The 18,180-nt window shown below is 48.0% G+C and overlaps 1 protein-coding gene across 1 annotated transcript in view; it reads left to right on the top strand.

Annotated features, from left to right (window-relative positions):
- Nucleotides 1-18,180, top strand: part of LOC138278825 (avidin-like) — a 102,416-nt gene that overhangs the window by 19,212 nt on the left and 65,024 nt on the right. Inside the window, exon 2 of the mRNA XM_069219335.1 lies at nucleotides 9,812-10,013. Coding sequence (XP_069075436.1) covers nucleotides 9,812-10,013 — 202 coding nt within the window. The remainder of the gene's footprint in view (nucleotides 1-9,811; nucleotides 10,014-18,180) is intronic.

The following is an 18,180-nucleotide window of genomic DNA, read 5'->3' on the forward strand; positions in this document are numbered from 1 at the left end:
TCGACGGAATCTTCCCCCTGCAACCGCAGGCACCAAAAAGCTGCATCTCCGGTCCCTTGGGTCTCCTCTCAGCACGACGAGCGAGGTCCCTCGAATCCAGCGACACCGTCCAAGTGACCCCCACAGTCCAGTGACTCTTCAGCCCAAGTTTGGTGGAGGTAAGTCCTTGCCTCACCTCGCTGGGCTGCATTGCTGGGAACCGCGACTTTGCAAGCTTCTCCGGCCCCTGTGCACTTCCGGCGGAAATCCTTCGTGCACAGCCAAGCCTGGGTCCACGGCACTCTAACCTGCATTGCACGACTTTCTAAGTTGGTCTCCGGCGACGTGGGACTCCTTTGTGCAACTTCGGCGAGCACCGTTTCACGCATCCTCGTAGTGCCTGTTTCTGGCACTTCTCCGGGTGCTACCTGCTTCAGTGAGGGCTCCTTGTCTTGCTCGACGTCCCCTCTCTCTGCAGGTCCAATTTGCGACCTCCTGGTCCCTCCTGGGCCCCAGCAGCGTCCAAAAACGCCAAACGCACGATTTGCGTGTAGCAAGGCTTGTTGGCGTCCATCCGGCGGGAAAACACTTCTGCACGACTCTCCAAGGCGTGGGGGATCCATCCTCCAAAGGGGAAGTCTCTAGCCCTTGTCGTTCCTGCAGTATTCACAGTTCTTCAGCCTAGTAAGAGCTTCTTTGCACCAACCGCTGGCATTTCTTGGGCATCTGCCCATCTCCGAGCTGCTTGTGACTTTTGGACTTGGTCCCCTTGTTCCACAGGTACCTTCAGACAGGAATCCATCGTTGTTGCATTGCTGATTTGTGTTTTCCTTGCATTCTCCCTCTAACACGACTATTTTGTCCTTAGGGGAACTTTAGTGCACTTTGCACTCACTTTTCAGGGTCTTGGGGAGGGTTATTTTTCTAACTCTCACTATTGTCTAATAGTCCCAGCGACCCTCTACAAGGTCACATAGGTTTGGGGTCCATTCGTGGTTCGCATTCCACTTCTGGAGTATATGGTTTGTGTTGCCCCTATCCCTATGTTTCCCCATTGCATCCTATGGTAACTATACATTGTTTGCACTGTTTTCTAAGACTATACTGCATATTTTTGCTATTGTGTATATATATCTTGTGTATATTTCCTATCCTCTCACTGAGGGTACACTCTAAGATACTTTGGCATATTGTCATAAAAATAAAGTACCTTTATTTTTAGTATAACTGTGTATTGTGTTTTCTTATGATATTGTGCATATGACACTAAGTGGTACTGTAGTAGCTTCACACGTCTCCTAGTTCAGCCTGAGCTGCTTTGCTAAGCTACCATTATCTATCAGCCTAAGCTGCTAGACACCCTATACACTAATAAGGGATAACTGGGCCTGGTGCAAGGTGCAAGTACCCCTTGGTACTCACTACAAGCCAGTCCAGCCTCCTACAAAAAGTACAATGACAAGAGTGGTAAGTAGTCTCAAAGCACTTATCCCATCGCTGCACAACCAATGTAGGAGGGTGGACTGGCTTGTAGTGAGTACCAAGGGGTACTTGCACCTTGCAGCAGGCCCAGTTATCCCTTATTAGTGTATAGGGTGTCTAGCAGCATAGGCTGATAGATAATGGTAGCTTAGCAGAGCAGCTTAGGCTGAACTAGGAGACGAGTGAAACTCCTACAGTACCACTAGTGTCACTTGCACAATATCATAAGAAAACACAATACACAGATATACTAAAAATAAAGGTACTTTATTTTTATGACAATATGCCAAAGTATCTCAGAGTGTACCCTCAGTATGAGGATAGCAAATATACACAAGTTATATGTACACAATACCAAAAATATGCAGTATAGTCTTAGAAAACAGTGCAAACAATGTATAGTTACAATAGGATGCAATAGGGACACATAGGGATAGGAGCAACACAAACCATATACTCCAAAAGTGGAATGCGAACCACGAATGGACCCCAAACCTATGTGACCTTGTAGAGGGGCGCTGGGACTTTTAGAAAATAGTGAGGGTTAGAAAAATAGCCCACCCCAAGACCCTGAAAAGTGAGTGCAAAGTGCACTGAAGTTCCCCAAAGGACAAAGAAGTCGTGATAGGGGAATAATGCAGGAAAGACACAAACCGCAATGCAACAACGATGGATTTCCAATCTACGGTACCTGTGGAACAAGGGGACCAAGTCCAAAAGTCACAAGCAAGTCGGAGATGGGCAGATGCCCAGGAAATGCCAGCTGTGGGTGCAAAGAAGCTTCTACTGGACAGAAGAAGCTGAGGTTTCTGCAAAAACAAAAAGGGCTAGAGACTTCCCCTTTGGTGGACCAATCCGACTCGCCGCGGAGAGTCGTGCAGAAGTGTTTTTCTACCGAAAAACTACCAACAAGCCTTGCTAGCTGCAAATCGTGCAGTAAGCATTTTTGGATTCTGCTGTGGCCCAGGAGGGACCAGGATGTCGCAAATTGTGTCAGGAGAGAGAAGGAACGACGAGCAAGACAAGGAGCCCTCTCAGCAGCAGGTAGCACCCAGAGAAGTGCCAGAAACAGGCACTATGAGGATGCATGAAACGGTGCTCACCCGAAGTTACACAAAGGAGTCCCACGTCGCCGGAGACCAACTTAGAAAGTCGTGCAATGCAGGTTAGAGTGCCGTGGACTCAGGCTTGGCTGTGCACAAAGGATTTCCGCCGGAAGTGCACGGAAGCCGGAGTAGTTGCAAAAGACGCGGTTTCCAACAATGCAGTCTGGCGTGGGGAGGCAAGGACTTACCTCCACCAAACTTGGACTGAAGAGTCACTGGACTGTGATAGTCACTTGGACAGAGTTGCTAGATTCAAGGGACCTCGCTCGTTGTGCTGAGAGGAGACCCAAGGGACCGGTAATGCAGCTTTTTGGTGCCTGCAGTAGCAGGGGGAAGATTCCGTCGACCCGCAGGAGATTTCTTCGGAGCTTCTAGTGCAGAGAGGAGGCAGACTACCCCCACAGCATGCACCACCAGGAAAACAGTCGAGAAGGCGGCAGGATCAGCGTTACAGAGTTGCAGTAGTTGTCTTTGCTACTATGTTGCAGTTTTGCAGGCTTCCAGCGTGGTCAGCAGTCGATTCCTTGGCAGAAGGTGAAGAGAGAGATGCAGAGGAACTCTGATGAGCTCTTGCTTTCGTTATCTAAAGTTACCCCAGAGACAGAGACCCTAAATAGCCAGAAAAGAGGGTTTGGCTACCTAGGAGAGAGGATAGGCTAGCAACACCTGGAGGAGCCTATCAGAAGGAGTCTCTGACATCACCTGGTGGCACTGGCCACTCAGAGCAGTCCAGTGTGCTAGCAGCACCTCTGTTTCAAAGGTGGCAGAGGTCTGGAGCACACTGGAGGAGCTCTGGACACCTCCCAGGGGAGGTGCAGGTCAGGGGAGAGGTCACTCCCCTTTCCTTTGTCCAGTTTCACGCCAGAGCAGGGCTAAGGGGTCCCTGAACCGGTGTAGACTGGCTTATGCAGAATTGGGCACAAATGTGCCCAAGAAAGCATTTCCAGAGGCTGGGGGAGGCTACTCATCCCCTGCCTTCACACTATTTTCCAAAGGGGGAGGGTGTAACACCCTCTCTCAGAGGAAGTCCTTTGTTCTGCCATCCTGGGACAAGCCTGGCTTGACCCCAGGAGGGCAGAAACCTGTCTGAGGGGTTGGCAGCAGCAGCAGCTGCAGTGAAACCCCAGAAAAGGCAGTTTGGCTGTACCTGGGTCTGAGCTACGGAACCGTGGGATCATGGGATTGTACCAACAATGCCAGGATGGCATAGAGGGGGCAATTCCATGATCTTAGACATGTTACATGGCCATATTCGGAGTTACCATTGTGAAGCTACACATAGGTAGTGACCTATGTGTAGTGCACGCATGTAATGGTGTCCCCGCACTCACAAAGTCTGGGGAATTGGCCCTGAACAATGTGGGGGCACCTTGGCTAGTGCCAGGGTGCCCACACACTAAGTAACTTTGCACCTTACCTTTACCAGGTAAAGGTTAGACATATAGGTGACTTATAAGTTACATAAGTGCAGTGAAAATGGCTGTGAAATAATGTGGGCATTATTTCACTCATGCTGCAGTGGCAGGCCTGTGTAAGAATTGCCAGAGCTCCCTATGGGTGGCAAAAGAAATGCTGCAGCCCATAGGGATCTCCTGGAACCCCAGTACCATATACTAGGGAATTATAAGGGTGTTCCAGTATGCCAATGTGAATTGGTGAAATGGTCACTTAGCCTGTTAGTGACAATTTGTAAGAAATGAGAGAGCATAACTACTGAGGTTCTGGTTAGCAGAGCCTCAGTGAGACAGTTAGTCACCACACAGGGAACACATACATATAGGCCACAAACTTATGAGCACTGGGGTCCTGACTAGCAGGGTCCCAGTGACACATAACAAACATACTGAAAACATAGGGTTTTCACTATGAGCACTGGGCCCTGGCTAGCAGGATCCCAGTGAGACACTGAAAACACCCTGACATACACTCTCAAACAGGCCAAAAGTGGGGGTAACAAGTCTAGAAAGAGGCTACTTTCTCACACTGACGCATTAGCTTTTAAACAGGAACATGGCTATTTGAATCCTGGAAGATGTCTGTTTTGCACCTCCCCACTGTTTGTAGTAGGTCTACACATGTGCCAATCATGTTTTAGGACCCCTTGACCAACCTAGGACCATGGCACCTGTGAGCCTATCATACACTGCAGCAAGGCAATGTGACATTGTGTACTTTTTGCAAGGAACAGGCCAGGATTGTCACTTCTCCAAAGATGAATGGGTCAACAAATCCAGGTCTGAGTACCCCGAAGGACCACAGGTAAGCACACACATAAGGTAGGTAATACATGTATTGCCACTTCACATTCCAACACATCCTTGTATTCACTTACATTACACTGTCACTCACAATGTCACACATAATCAGGTCTGTAGATATACATCAGTAGGCCATGCCCACTGTAATTTGACACATAGCCATACTGTATACATTACCTCTTACATCTAGGACCAATGCAAAAGTGTAGAAGGTGATATTCCACCATTTCACAGTCTTTTACATTAGTCCTAACACATTAGGCTCCATGAGTCAATCTGAACTGACGCATCACCTCAGATTTCTGATGCATTGCTGAAGTTGCATCAATTCTGAAACCAACTTCAGCAATGAGTCACTTTTTGAGTAGATGCGTTGTAACATCCTTTCCTTGGATGCGTCAGCATTTCTGATACATCCTGGGACCCTATGCCTTGGAGCAACATATTGTAAACATGACGCATCCATGGCATTGTAAGCTTTTTTGCCAAAGTGCAAGTTTTTTTGATGCATCGATGCCACGACGCAGTGATGCATCAGTTCTTGTAAATGAGGCCCCTGGTCTGTCAAGTAATACCTAAGATGATTAGCCCCATCTGCTCATCGTTGCAATGTGCTGAACAATGTCCCTATGTCCAGTTTTAAAACATACCTTTGCAAGTATCTCCGTGCACTTTGCAAATTAAATATTAGTGGGCATATTTACAAGAACTGATGCATCACTGTATGAAAGCAACGATGCGTCAGAAGAACTTGCACTTCGTTATGACAGATCCAAGCGCTTTTGATGCGTCGTATTTATGACACACCATGGCGTAATGTCCCAAGATGCATCAGAAATGCTCACGCATCTGTGGGAAGAATGCCATAATGCATCTGCCCCAAAAATGGCACACTGCTTAAGTCGGGCTTAGCACATAGTCAATTTCAGCAATGCATCAAAAAACAGATCTTATGCGTCGGTTCTGACTGATAGAATTGGCCTAAAGTGTGGGGAACCAATGTAATATAGTGTGAAATGATGTCAAGTTCACAGTGGACACTATTTCATTGGTCCTGGTCATAGTACAGGGGGCATAGTCTACTTATATGTACAAAGATACCTAACTATGTATGACATGTTGAATGAAACCTTAATGTGAGTGGATAAAAGTAATTAATGTAAGCTGAAGTGAAAATCCCTCTGTTACCTACCTTATGTGTGTTTAACTTTTGTGGTTTGGAGTAGACTTTGCTGGACTTGGGGACCCATTCCTATATTGATATTTGACAATCCTGGCCTGTCCCTTACATGGACTACACAGCATCATATTGCATTGCTGCAGTGGTAGATTATATATATTAGGAACCATGATCCCAGGTTGCTCAAGTGGTCTGTCAACATGATTGTTCCATATGTAGACCTACTACTAGTTGAGGGGATGTGATTTACTTACTTATTACAGTGTTTTAAGTGACCTCCTATGCCACAGCCACTTCATCTTTCCTACATCTGAGTTACTGAGACATAGGAATTTTGACGCATTACAGGCTTACAGCAATGCATGCATTACACATTGCCAAACTTGTAAATATTGGCGGTTCTAGCACAGGTATACTCTGAAGCAGGGCTACAAAAACTGACACATTGGGCCAAATGCATCCCCTTTGTAAATATGGCTTACTGAATGCGCCGCAGGGGCAAAAATAATGATGCAACGGTGGTGCAAGCTCGTTGTAAATATGCACCTAGAAATAGAATGGACACAATACTTCTTTCGCTCTCTGAAAGCAGAGTACACTTAGGGGCATATTTATACTCCGTTTGCGCCGAATTTGCGTCGTTTTTTTAGACGCAAATTCGACGCAAAACTAACTCCATATTTATACTTTGGCGTTAGACGCGTCTAGCGCCAAAGTTCATGGAGTTTGCGTCATTTTTTAGTGTGAACACCTTTCTTGCGTTAATGAGATGCAAGGTAGGCGTTCCCGTCTAAAAAAATGACTCCGATGCATATGCGTCGGATTTATACTCCTGGGCAAAAATGACGCCCGGGAGTGGGCGGGTCAAAAAAACCCGCATTTGCGCCTCTTTTTAAAGCCTGGGTCAGGGCAGGCGTTAAGGCCCGTATTTATACTTTTTGATGCAAAACTGCTCTAACGCAGTTTTGTGTCAAAAAAATTAGCGCCGGCTAACGCCATTCTGAAGCGCCATGCGGGCGCTGTATTTATTGAATGGCGTTAGCCGACCGGCGCTGCCTGGTGTGCGTAAAAAAAAACAACGTACACCAGGCAGCGCCGGCGTAGGGAAAAATGGCATTTGGGCGTCCAAAAATGGGGCAAGTCAGGCTGAGGCAAAAAAATCGCCTCAACCCGATTTGCGCCATTCAGAATGAGCCCAGAGGTGCCCTCCCCTGCCCCCAGGGACAACCCCTGCAACCCTTGCCCACCCCAGGAGGACACCCAAGGATGGAGGTACCCATCCCAGGGAAGAAAAGGTAAGTTGGGGTAAGTATTTTTTTTAATTTTTTTTTGTGGCATAGGGGGGCCTGATTTGTGCCCCCCTACATGCCACTATGCCCAATGACCATGCCTAGGGGACATAATTCCCCTGGGTATGGCCATTGGGCAAGGGGGCATGACTCCTGTCTTTGCTAAGACAGGAGTCATGTTAATGGCGCCTGGGCGGCAAAACAAAATGGCGCAAATCGGGTTGAGGCGATTTTTTTGCCTCAGCCTGACTTGCCCCATTTTTGGACGCCCAAACGCCATTTTTCCCTACGCCGGCGCTGTCTGGTGTACGTCGTTTTTTTTTTCGCACACCAGGCAGCGCTGGTCGGCTAACGCCGGCTAACGCCATTCAATAAATACGGCGCCTGCATGGCGCTTCAGAATGGCGTTAGCCGGCGCTCATTTTTTTGACGCAAAACTGCGTTAACGCAGTTTTGCGTCAAAAAGCATAAATACGGGCCTCAGAACGTAGGAAACAAACTTGATTGGTCCGAAGAATGTTTGAAAATAATGCAAGCCAAAAATTCCTGGAATGACCACTCGGCTTGGAGCAATATGGAAAACTAGTGAAAATAAGGTGTCTGCTTCCGATTAGAGGTTTCCATTACTGTGGTCAAAATGGCAAGCTGACACTATGGGGCATATTCACAAAGAATTGGCGTAGGGCAGCACTGCAAGTTTATTTGCAGTGCTGGCCTGCACCAATTTGAAAGGGCAGAAATGCACCAGATCTACGAGAAACAGTACATTCTTGTCCATTCATCCAGCACCGGGCACAACTTGGTGCCTAGTGCCAACACAGACATCCTTGCACCATGGTGCAAGGGTGTGTGCATTGTTGGCAAGATTGTTTTTGTGTAGAATGCAGCACACAAAGAAAGAGGAAAAACAAGGAGAAATAAATATATTTATTCTCATTACGCCTCCCTGGGGAGGTGTACAGTTTTGATGAAGTCCCAGGTATGCACATCCTTGAAAATCTGGAAATGCCTCAAAACCTGTGGGTGTTGTGTGGGAAATACAATTCAACACCCATGGAATGCCCACCTGATGCAGTGTGAGGCAATGCAGCGACATGCGCTCCGTTGCCTTACACCATATCTACAAGGCTATGAAAAGCCACATAAAGTGGCTTTGCGTGGTCTCATACATATGGGTCTGCACTTTGTGCTGCCGGTGTGTCATAAAAAGTGATGCACTGGTGGTGCAAGGGGCTCCTAAATATGCCCCTAAATGCATACTTGGGTGCATATTTAAAAAGAGTTTGCATAGGGCAGCGCCACAAGTCTATTTGCTGAGCTGCCTTATGCCTAATGCCACAAATCCACTGCATCTATGAGATACAGTGCATTACTGTCCTATCAGCCAGCACCGGTGCACAATTTGGTGCCTAGCTGCCTAGCTCTAAGAGTGTCAGCATTCTTAGCAGGATTGCTTTTGTGCAGAAAGGCTCACGTTCCTGAACAAAAACAATCCATGGAGGCATTTTTCTCGTCCTATGTGTGCTGAAGAATTTTCTCCTTGCTATGCCTCCCCTGTGGAGGCGTACAGGTTTGACGCATTCCCAGGTTTACATGTCTTTGCAATTTGGAAATGTGTCAAAATCCATGGGTGTTGTGAGGGAAACCCCCCCGCAACGCCCTGGAACACCCCCCCCGACACAGTGTAAGACAATTCAGTGACTTGCGCTGCATTGCCTTACACCATATCTACGAGGCCATGGAAATGCACAAAGATCTGTGTCTGCACTGTGAGCTGCCGGGGCATCATAAAAAGTGACACACTGTTGGCACAGGTGGCTTGTAAATATTTGCCTTTATATGTTGGGCAGGGAGACCATAGTGCACATATTACATTTCAACAGTAAACGGACTGTGTCAAGGCACATACCACAACACCTTTGCTAAGGCCAAGGGAAAGACATGCCTTACCACCACAGGGTCATGCATTTTGGGACACGAGTCACACAATGAAGTTAAGCCACTCAAACAAACTCCCATCAACTGTTGAGATCTGTGAAACACAGCAGTGTGTTGAGTCTACAATGAGGGTGCAGTGTCAATGTAATGTGAAGCATTATGCACTGTGAATATAGCTCACTTCCTCTTTGGAGAAGAACCACTATGTATGACAATACTTTAGTGTCTGTAATAAGTGATTTTATGTGTAGTGCTACATCACTCAAGCCCAGTGGCGTAACAAAATGTGAGGGGCCCCTCTGCAAGATAAGTTGAAAGGGTCTCCCACACCTTAATCAGTAGGGGCTGCGGGGGCCCCCTCCAGTATGTGTAAGCCTGTGGACCCCGTGCTGCAGGAGCTGTGGGGCCTCTGTTACGTCCCTGCTCAAGCCGCAATGTGCTGCATCCACAGATGCTGTGGTGCATCGCGAGCTGTGGTGCCTTTCGACCTTTTGGAGTGGCTGTCACTGACTCCACCCACCAGGATGTTGTCCTACATAGTTGTGGACCTGAACATGGATCCTGTCTGTCTCTCCGCAGTGTCAAATCTCCGGGAAGTGGAAGAACGATCACGGCTCCACCATGTCCATCGGAAGTGTCGATTCCAAGGGAGGCTTTGAGGGGTCATATCTGACGGCTGTTTCTTCAACAAACAACGACATCACAGAGTCCCCTCTGGCAGGTGTCCAACAGCTTGACGACGAACCCACTGTGGGCTTTATTGTGAAGTGGATCTCCATAAGTATGGCTTTATCCTATGAGTTTATTTATTGAAATGAAATGTTCAGCCATTGTTTGCTCTCCTTTCAGCATGCTTCCTCCAGGGCATCTTTATTCTTAAACATTTTCCTGTGCATCCCACAGCTTCTTGTCCTCTTCCAGATTTTAGAGCTACTAAAATGATTTATTTAAAAAACTTAGGGGGTCATTACGACCCCGTGGTCGGCGATAATGTGGCGGTAGTACCGCCAACAGGCTGGTGGTACATACCGCCACATTATAACATTGGCAGTGTGGCTGAAGTCACACCGCCAATGTACCACACCGACCGTCACGGCGGTAAGAGCCACCGGGCTGGAGATAGCCATCTCCAGTCCGGCGGCCGTCACTGTTCCGCCAGTGGGATTATGACCCCGCCTACCTCCATATTTTTTGTGGCTTTTTTAACGCCACAAAAACCATGGCGGTAGGCTCTATCAGTGACAGGGAATTCCTTCCCTGTTACTGATAGGTGTCTCCCCCCCTCCGACTCCAGTTACCCCCAACCCCCTACCTCTCCAGACTCTCCCACCCCCATACATTCACGCCCCTTTCACACACACACGCGCGCATACACACACCCATTCCAACATGCATCCACCCATGCATACATCCATTCACACACACATCCACACATACTTGCACACGTACACGCAGACACAGACACGCATTTACATTACACCACAGACACGCATTTGCACCACCATACATGCACACACGCATTCATCACGAAACACATACCCGCATTCACTCACACACATACATTCACACACCCCCACACTCACACACAACCCCCCTCACCACCCTTACCTCTAGTCAGGGGGTCCTTCGGCAGGAGATGGGACGGGCGCTGCTATCGTCAGCAGCGCCCGTCAGCAGAACACCGCCAGGCCGTATTATGGGTCATAATACGGCTCGTGGTGGACTTCTGGCGTGTCGCTGCAGGTGGCAGCACCGCCACCTTACCGCCATCTGCCGGCACGGCCACAGCTGGATTTCCGTCATTCTCCTGGCGGAAATCAGGCTGGGGTCATAATACGGCAGACGGCTGGTAGCTGCGGCGACGGTCTTTTGGCAGAGGTCGCCACGGTGGTAGGCGGTTTTCACCGCTGATGTCAAAATGAGGGCCTTAATGTATTACTCAGGCAGCATTATATAAAACAGCTCATCCAATCTTGTCAATATGCAAAAGATAAATATATTTCTTTAAAGATTGGTCATTCATTACTGATTACTGAGGCAACATAGCTTTAAAGCATCACTGCTCACCATATTCCATTGTATTAAAAAAGTTTATTTTGGACGTTTTTGATTTCAGCCTTCAGCTCTGGGCCGCAGCAGAGAATGTGTCTTTGGCTGACTTTAGTAATTGCACAATCAACAATGTTGAATCTTGTTTGAGTGGTTGAACCAGGAAGCAAGAGTGCAGCTTCCTGGGAGGGGAGGAGTGTTTGGAGTGTGACACCCCCCAAATAAATGCATTCTTGGCATCAGAGTGGGATCTGGAGACCTGAGTCGAGGGTATAGGAGGCTGGACTGGCTTGTAGTGAGTACCAAGGGGTACTTGCACCTTGCACCAGGCCCAGTTATCCCTTATTAGTGTATAGGGTGTCTAGCAGCATAGGCTGATATATAATGGTAGCTTAGCAGAGCAGCTTAGGCTGAACTAGGAGACGAGTGAAGCTCCTACAGTAGCACTAGTGTCACTTGCACAATATCATAAGAAAACACAATACACAGTTATACTAAAAATAAAGGTACTTTATTTTTATGACAATATGCCAAAGTATCTCAGAGTGTACCCTCAGTATGAGGATAGCAAATATACACAAGTTATATGTACACAATACCAAAAATATGCAGTATAGTCTTAGAAAACAGTGCAAACAATGTATAGTTACAATAGGATGCAATGGGGACACATAGGGATAGGGGCAACACAAACCATATACTCCAAAAGTGGAATGCGAACCACGAATGGACCCCAAACCTATGTGACCTTGTAGAGGGTCGCTGGGACTATTAGAAAATAGTGAGGGTTAGAAAAATACCCCCACCCCAAGACCCTGAAAAGTGAGTGCAAAGTCCACTAAAGTTCCTCAAAAGGACAAAGAAGTCGTGATAGGGGAATACTGCAGGAAAGACACAAACCAGCAATGCAACAACGATGGATTTCCAGTCGAGGGTACCTTTGGAACAAGGGGACCAAGTCCAAAAGTCACAAGCAAGTCGGAGATGGGCAGATGCCCAGAAAATGCCAGCTGTGGGTGCAAAGAAGCTTCTACTGGACAGAAGAAGCTGAGGATTCTGAAGGAACGAAAAGGGCTAGAGACTTCCCCTTTGGAGGACGGATCTCTATCGCCGTGGAGAGTCGTGCAGAAGTGTTTTCCCGCCGAAAAACCGGCAACAAGCCTTGCTAGCTGCAAATCGTGCGGTAAGAGTTTTTGGATGCTGCTGTGGCCCAGGAGGGACCAGGATGTCGCAAATTGCGTCAGGAGAGAGAGGGGATGTCGAGCAGACAAGGAGCCCTCTCAGCAGCAGGTAGCATCTGGAGAAGTGCCAGAAACAGGCACTATGAGGATGCGTGAAACGGTGCTCACCCGAAGTTACACAAAAGAGTCCCACGTCGCCAGAGACCAACTTAGAAAGTCGTGCAATGCAGGTTAGAGTGCCGTGGACCCAGGCTTGGCTGTGGACAAAGGATTTCCGCCGGAAGTGCACAGAGGCCGGAATAGCTGGAAAAGTCGCGGTTCCCAGCAATGCAGTCTGGCGTGGGGAGGCAAGGACTTACCTCCACCAAACTTGGACTGAAGAGTCACTGGACTGTGGGGGTCACTTGGACACAGTTGCTAGATTCGAGGGACCTCGCTCGTCGTGCTGAGAGGAGACCCAAGGGACCGGTAATGCAGCTTTTTGGTGCCCGCGGTTGCAGGGGGAAGATTCCGTCGACCCACGGGAGATTTCTTCGGAGCTTCTAGTGCAGAGAGGAGGCAGACTCCCCCCACAGCATGCACTACCAGGAAAACAGTCGAGAAGGTGGCAGGATCAGCGTTACAGAGTTGCAGTAGTCGTCTTTGCTACTATGTTGCAGTTTTGCAGGCTTCCAGCGCGGTCAGCAGTCGATTCCTTGGCAGAAGGTGAAGAGAGAGATGCAGAGGAACTCTGATGAGCTCTTGCATTCGTTATCTAAAGTTTCCCCAGAGAAGGAGACCCTAAATAGCCAGAAAAAAGGGTTTGGCTACTTAGGAGAGAGGATAGGCTAGCAACACCTGGAGGAGCCTATCAGAAGGAGTCTCTGACGTCACCTGGTGGCACTGGCCACTCAGAGCAGTCCAGTGTGCCAGCAGCACCTCTGTTTCCAAGATGGCAGAGGTCTGGAGTACACTGGAGGAGCTCTGGACACCTCCCAGGGGAGGTGCAGGTCAGGGGAGTGGTCACTCCCCTTTCCTTTGTCCAGTTTCGCGCCAGAGCAGGGCTAAGGGGTCCCTGAACCGGTGTAGACTGGCTTATGCAGAATTGGGCACAAATGTGCCCAAGAAAGCATTTCCAGAGGCTGGGGGAGGCTACTCCTCCCCTGCCTTCACACCATTTTCCAAAGGGAGAGGGTGTAACACCCTCTCTCAGAGGAAGTCCTTTGTTCTGCCATCCTGGGTCAAGCCTGGCTTGACCCCAGGAGGGCAGAAACCTGTCTGAGGGGTTGGCAGCAGCTGCAGTGAAACCCCAGGAAAGGCAGTTTGGCAGTGCCAGGGTCTGTGCTACAGACCACTGGGATCATGGAATTGTGCCAACTATGCCAGGATGGCATAGAGGGGGCAATTCCATGATCCTAGACATGTTACATGGCCATATTCGGAGTTACCATTGTGAAGCTACACATAGGTAGTGACCTATATGTAGTGCACGTGTGTAATGGTGTCCCCGCACTCACAAAGTCCAGGGAATTGGCCCTGATCAATGTGGGGGCACCTTGGCTAGTGCCAGGGTGCCCTCACACTAAGTAACTTTGCACCTAACCTTTACCAGGTAAAGGTTAGACATATAGGTGACTTATAAGTTACTTAAGTGCAGTGTAAAATGGCTGTGAAATAACGTGGACGTTATTTCACTCAGGCTGAAGTAGCAGGCCTGTGTAAGAATTGTCAGAGCTCCCTATGGGTGGCAAAAGAAATGCTGCAGCCCATAGGGATCTCCTGGAACCCCAATACCCTGGGTACCTCAGTACCATATACTAGGGAATTATAAGGGTGTTCCAGTAAGCCAATGTAAATTGGTAAAATTGGTCACTAGCCTGTTAGTGACAATTTGAAAGAAATGAGAGAGCATAACCACTGAGGTTCTGATTAGCAGAGCCACAGTGAGACAGTTAGGCACCACACAGGGAACACATACATATAGGCCACAAACTTATGAGCACTGGGGCCCTGGAGAACAGGGTCCCAGTGACAAATACAACTAAAACAACATATATACAGTGAAAAATGGGGGTAACATGCCAGGCAAGATGGTACTTTCCTACACAACCCCCCCCCAAATGAAGGCCAGTAAGACTAGCCATGACCTGATGAGTCTTCATTGTCTAAGTGGAAATATCTGGAGAGTCCATCTGCATTGGAGTGGCTACTCCCAGGTCTATGTTCCACTGCATAGTCCATTCCCTGTAGGGATATGGACCACCTTAACAATTTAGGATTTTCACCTTTCATTTGTTTTAGCCAAAGTAGAGGTTTGTGGTCTGTCTGAACAATGAAGTGAGTGCCAAACAGGTATGGCCTCAACTTCATCAGTGCCCAGACCACAGCAAAGGCCTCCCTCTCAATGGCAGACCAACGCTTTTCTCTAGGAGTCAACCTCCTCCTAATAAAAGCAACAGGTTGATCCTGGCCCTCAGAATTAAGTTGTGATAGGACTGCCCCTACTCCTAATTCAGATTCATCAGTTTGGACATAGAATTTGTTAGAGTAACAAGGGCTTTTCAGGACAGGTGCAGAGCACATGGCCTGCTTCAGCTCCTCAAAAGCTTACTGACAGTTTGCTGTCCATTATACCTTCTTAGGCATTTTCTTGGATGTGAGGTCATTAAGAGGGGCTGCAATGGAGCCATAGTTCTTAATGAACCTCCTATAGTACCCAGTGAGGCCTAAAAAGGCTCTCACTTGCGTCTGAGTAGTATGGGGAACCCAATCTATAATAGTCTGGATTTTCCCCTGAAGTGGTGCAATCTGTTCTCCACCAACCAGGTGTCCCAGATAAACCACCTTCCCCTGCCCTATCTGGCACTTTGAAGCCTTGATAGTGAGGCCTGCCTTTTGCAGGGCCTCCAAAACTTTCCATAGGTAGACCAGGTGATTATCCCAGCTGGAGCTAAAGACAGTTATATCATCCAAATATGCTGCACTAAAAGCTTCCAGCCCATGCAGGACTGTGTTCACCAACCTCTGAAAAGTGGCAGGTGCATTCTTCAATCCAAAAGGCATTACTGTGAATTGGTAATGGCCTCCAATGGTTGAAAATGCAGTTTTAGGTTTAGCATCTTCTGATAATTTGATCTGCCAATACCCTGCAGTCAAATCAAAAGTGCTTAGAAACTTGGCAGATGCCAGTGTATCTATGAGCTCATCTGCCCTGGGTATAGGGTGAGCGTCAGTTTTGGTTACCTGGTTGAGACCTTTATAATCTACACAAAACCGCATTTCCTTCTTTCCATCATTGGAATGGGGTTTTGGTACAAGTACCACAGGAGAAGCCCATGGACTTTCAGAGTGCTCAACCACTCCTAGTTCTAACATTTTCTGCACCTCTTGCTTTATGCAGTCTCTGACATGGTCAGGCTACCTATAGATTTTACTTTTGACAGGCAAGCTGTCTCCAGTATCTATAGTGTGCTCACACCAAGAAGTGGTACCTGGCACAGTAGAGAAGAGTTCAGAAAACTGACCCAGGAGATGTATACAGTGGTCTTTCTGCTCAGCAGTAAGACAATCTGCCAGTACAACACCTTCCACTAGAGCATCTTGTTCTGTGGAAGAGAAGAGATCAGGTAGAGGATCACTGTCTTCTTCCTGTCCCTCATCAGTTGCCATGAGCAGGGTGAGATCAGCCCTGTCCTGGTAGGGCTTCAGGCGATTGACATGGAGCACCCTAAGGGGACTCCTGGCAGTGCCTAAGTCAACTAAATAGGTGACTTAACCCTTTTTCTCAACAATTGTGTGGGGTCCACTCCATTTATCTTGGAGTGCTCTTGGGGCCACAGGCTCCAAGACCCACACTTTCTGCCCTGGTTGGTACTGAACCAAAACAGCCTTCTGGTCATGCCATTGCTTCTGGAGCTCTTGGCTGGCCTGAAGTTTTTTACTGGCCTTTTTCATGTACTCAGCCATCCTTGATCTGAGGCCAAGTACATAATCCACAATATCTTGTTTTGGAGCTTTTAAAGGTTGTTCCCAACATTGCTTGACAAGTGTTAGTAGACCCCTAACAGGAAGTCCAAAGAGGAGTTCAAAGGGGCTGAAGCCCACTCCTTTCTGGGGTACCTCCCTGTAGGCAAAAAGGAGGCATGGTAACAAGATATTGTGAGAAAGTAGCCTCTTTCTAGCCTTGTTACCCCCACTTTTGGCCTGTTTGTGAGTGTATGTCAGGGTGTTTTCACTGTCTCACTGGGATCCTGCTAGCCAGGGCCCAGTGCTCACAGTGAAAACCCGATGTTTTCAGTGTGTTTGTTATGTGTCACTGGGACCCTGCTAGTCAGGACCCCAGTGCTCATAAGTTTGTGGCCTATATGTATGTGTTCCCTGTGTGGTGCCTAACTGTCTCACTGAGGCTCTGCTAACCAGAACCTCAGTGGTTATGCTCTCTCATTTCTTTCAAATTGTCACTAACAGGCTAGTGACCAATTTTACAAATTTACATTGGCTTACTGGAACACCCTTATAATTCCCTAGTGAAGGAGGCTAGACTGGCTTGTAGTGAGTACCAAGGGGTACTTGCACCTTGCACCAAGCCCAGTTATCCCTTATCAGTGTATAGGGTGTCTAGCAGCTTAGGCTGATTGATAATGGTAGCTTAGCAGAGCAGCTTAGGCTGAACTAGGAGACGTGTGAAGCTACTACAGTACCACAAATGTCACTTGCACAATATCATAAGAAAACACAATACACAGATATACTAAAAATAAAGGTACTTTATTTTTATGACAATATGCCAAAGTATCTCAGTGAGTACCCTCAGTATGAGGATAGCAATTATACACAAGTTATGTACACAATACCAAAAATATGCAGTATAGTCTTAGAAAAAAGTGCAAACAATGTATAGTTACAATAGGATGCAATGGGGACACATAGGGATAGGGGCAACACAAACCATATACTCCAAAAGTGGAATGTGAACCACGAATGGACCCCAAACCTATGTGACCTTGTAGAGGGTCGCTGGGACTATTAGAAAATAGTGAGAGTTAGAAAAATAGCCCTCCCCAAGACCCTGAAAAGTGAGTGCAAAGTGCACTGAAGTTCCCCAAAAGACAAGGAAGTCGTGATAGAGGAATAATGCAGGAAAGACACCAACCAACAATGCAACAACTGTGGATTTCCAATCTAGGGTACCTGTGGAACAAGGGGACCAAGTCCAAAAGTCACAAGCAAGTCGGAGATGGGCAGATGCCCAGGAAATGCCAGCTGCGGGTGCAAAGAAGCTTCTACTGGACAGAAGAAGCTGCGGTTTCTGCAGGAACGAAAAGGGCTAGAGACTTCCCCTTTGGTAGACGGATCCCACTTGCCGTGTAGAGTCGTGCAGAAGTGTTTTCCTGCCGAAAGAATGCCAACAAGCCTTGCTAGCTGCAAATCGTGCAGTTAGCGTTTTTGGACGCTGCTGTGGCCCAGGAGGGACCAGGAGGTCACAAATTGGACCAGGATAGAGAGGGGACGTCGCGCAAGACAAGGAGCCCTCTCTGAAGCAAGTAGCACCCAGAGAAGTGCCAGAAACAGGCACTACAAGGATGCATGAAATGGTGCTCGCCGAAGTTGCACAAAGGAGTCCCACATCGCCGGAGACCAACTTAGAAAGTCGTGCAATGCAGGTTAGAGTGCCGTGGACCTAGGCTTGGCTGTGCACAAAGGATTTCCGCCGGAAGTGCACAGGGGCCGGAATAGCTG

This window comes from Pleurodeles waltl, unplaced genomic scaffold (genome assembly GCF_031143425.1).
Source record: "Pleurodeles waltl isolate 20211129_DDA unplaced genomic scaffold, aPleWal1.hap1.20221129 scaffold_65, whole genome shotgun sequence".
Classification (NCBI taxonomy): domain Eukaryota; kingdom Metazoa; phylum Chordata; class Amphibia; order Caudata; family Salamandridae; genus Pleurodeles; species Pleurodeles waltl.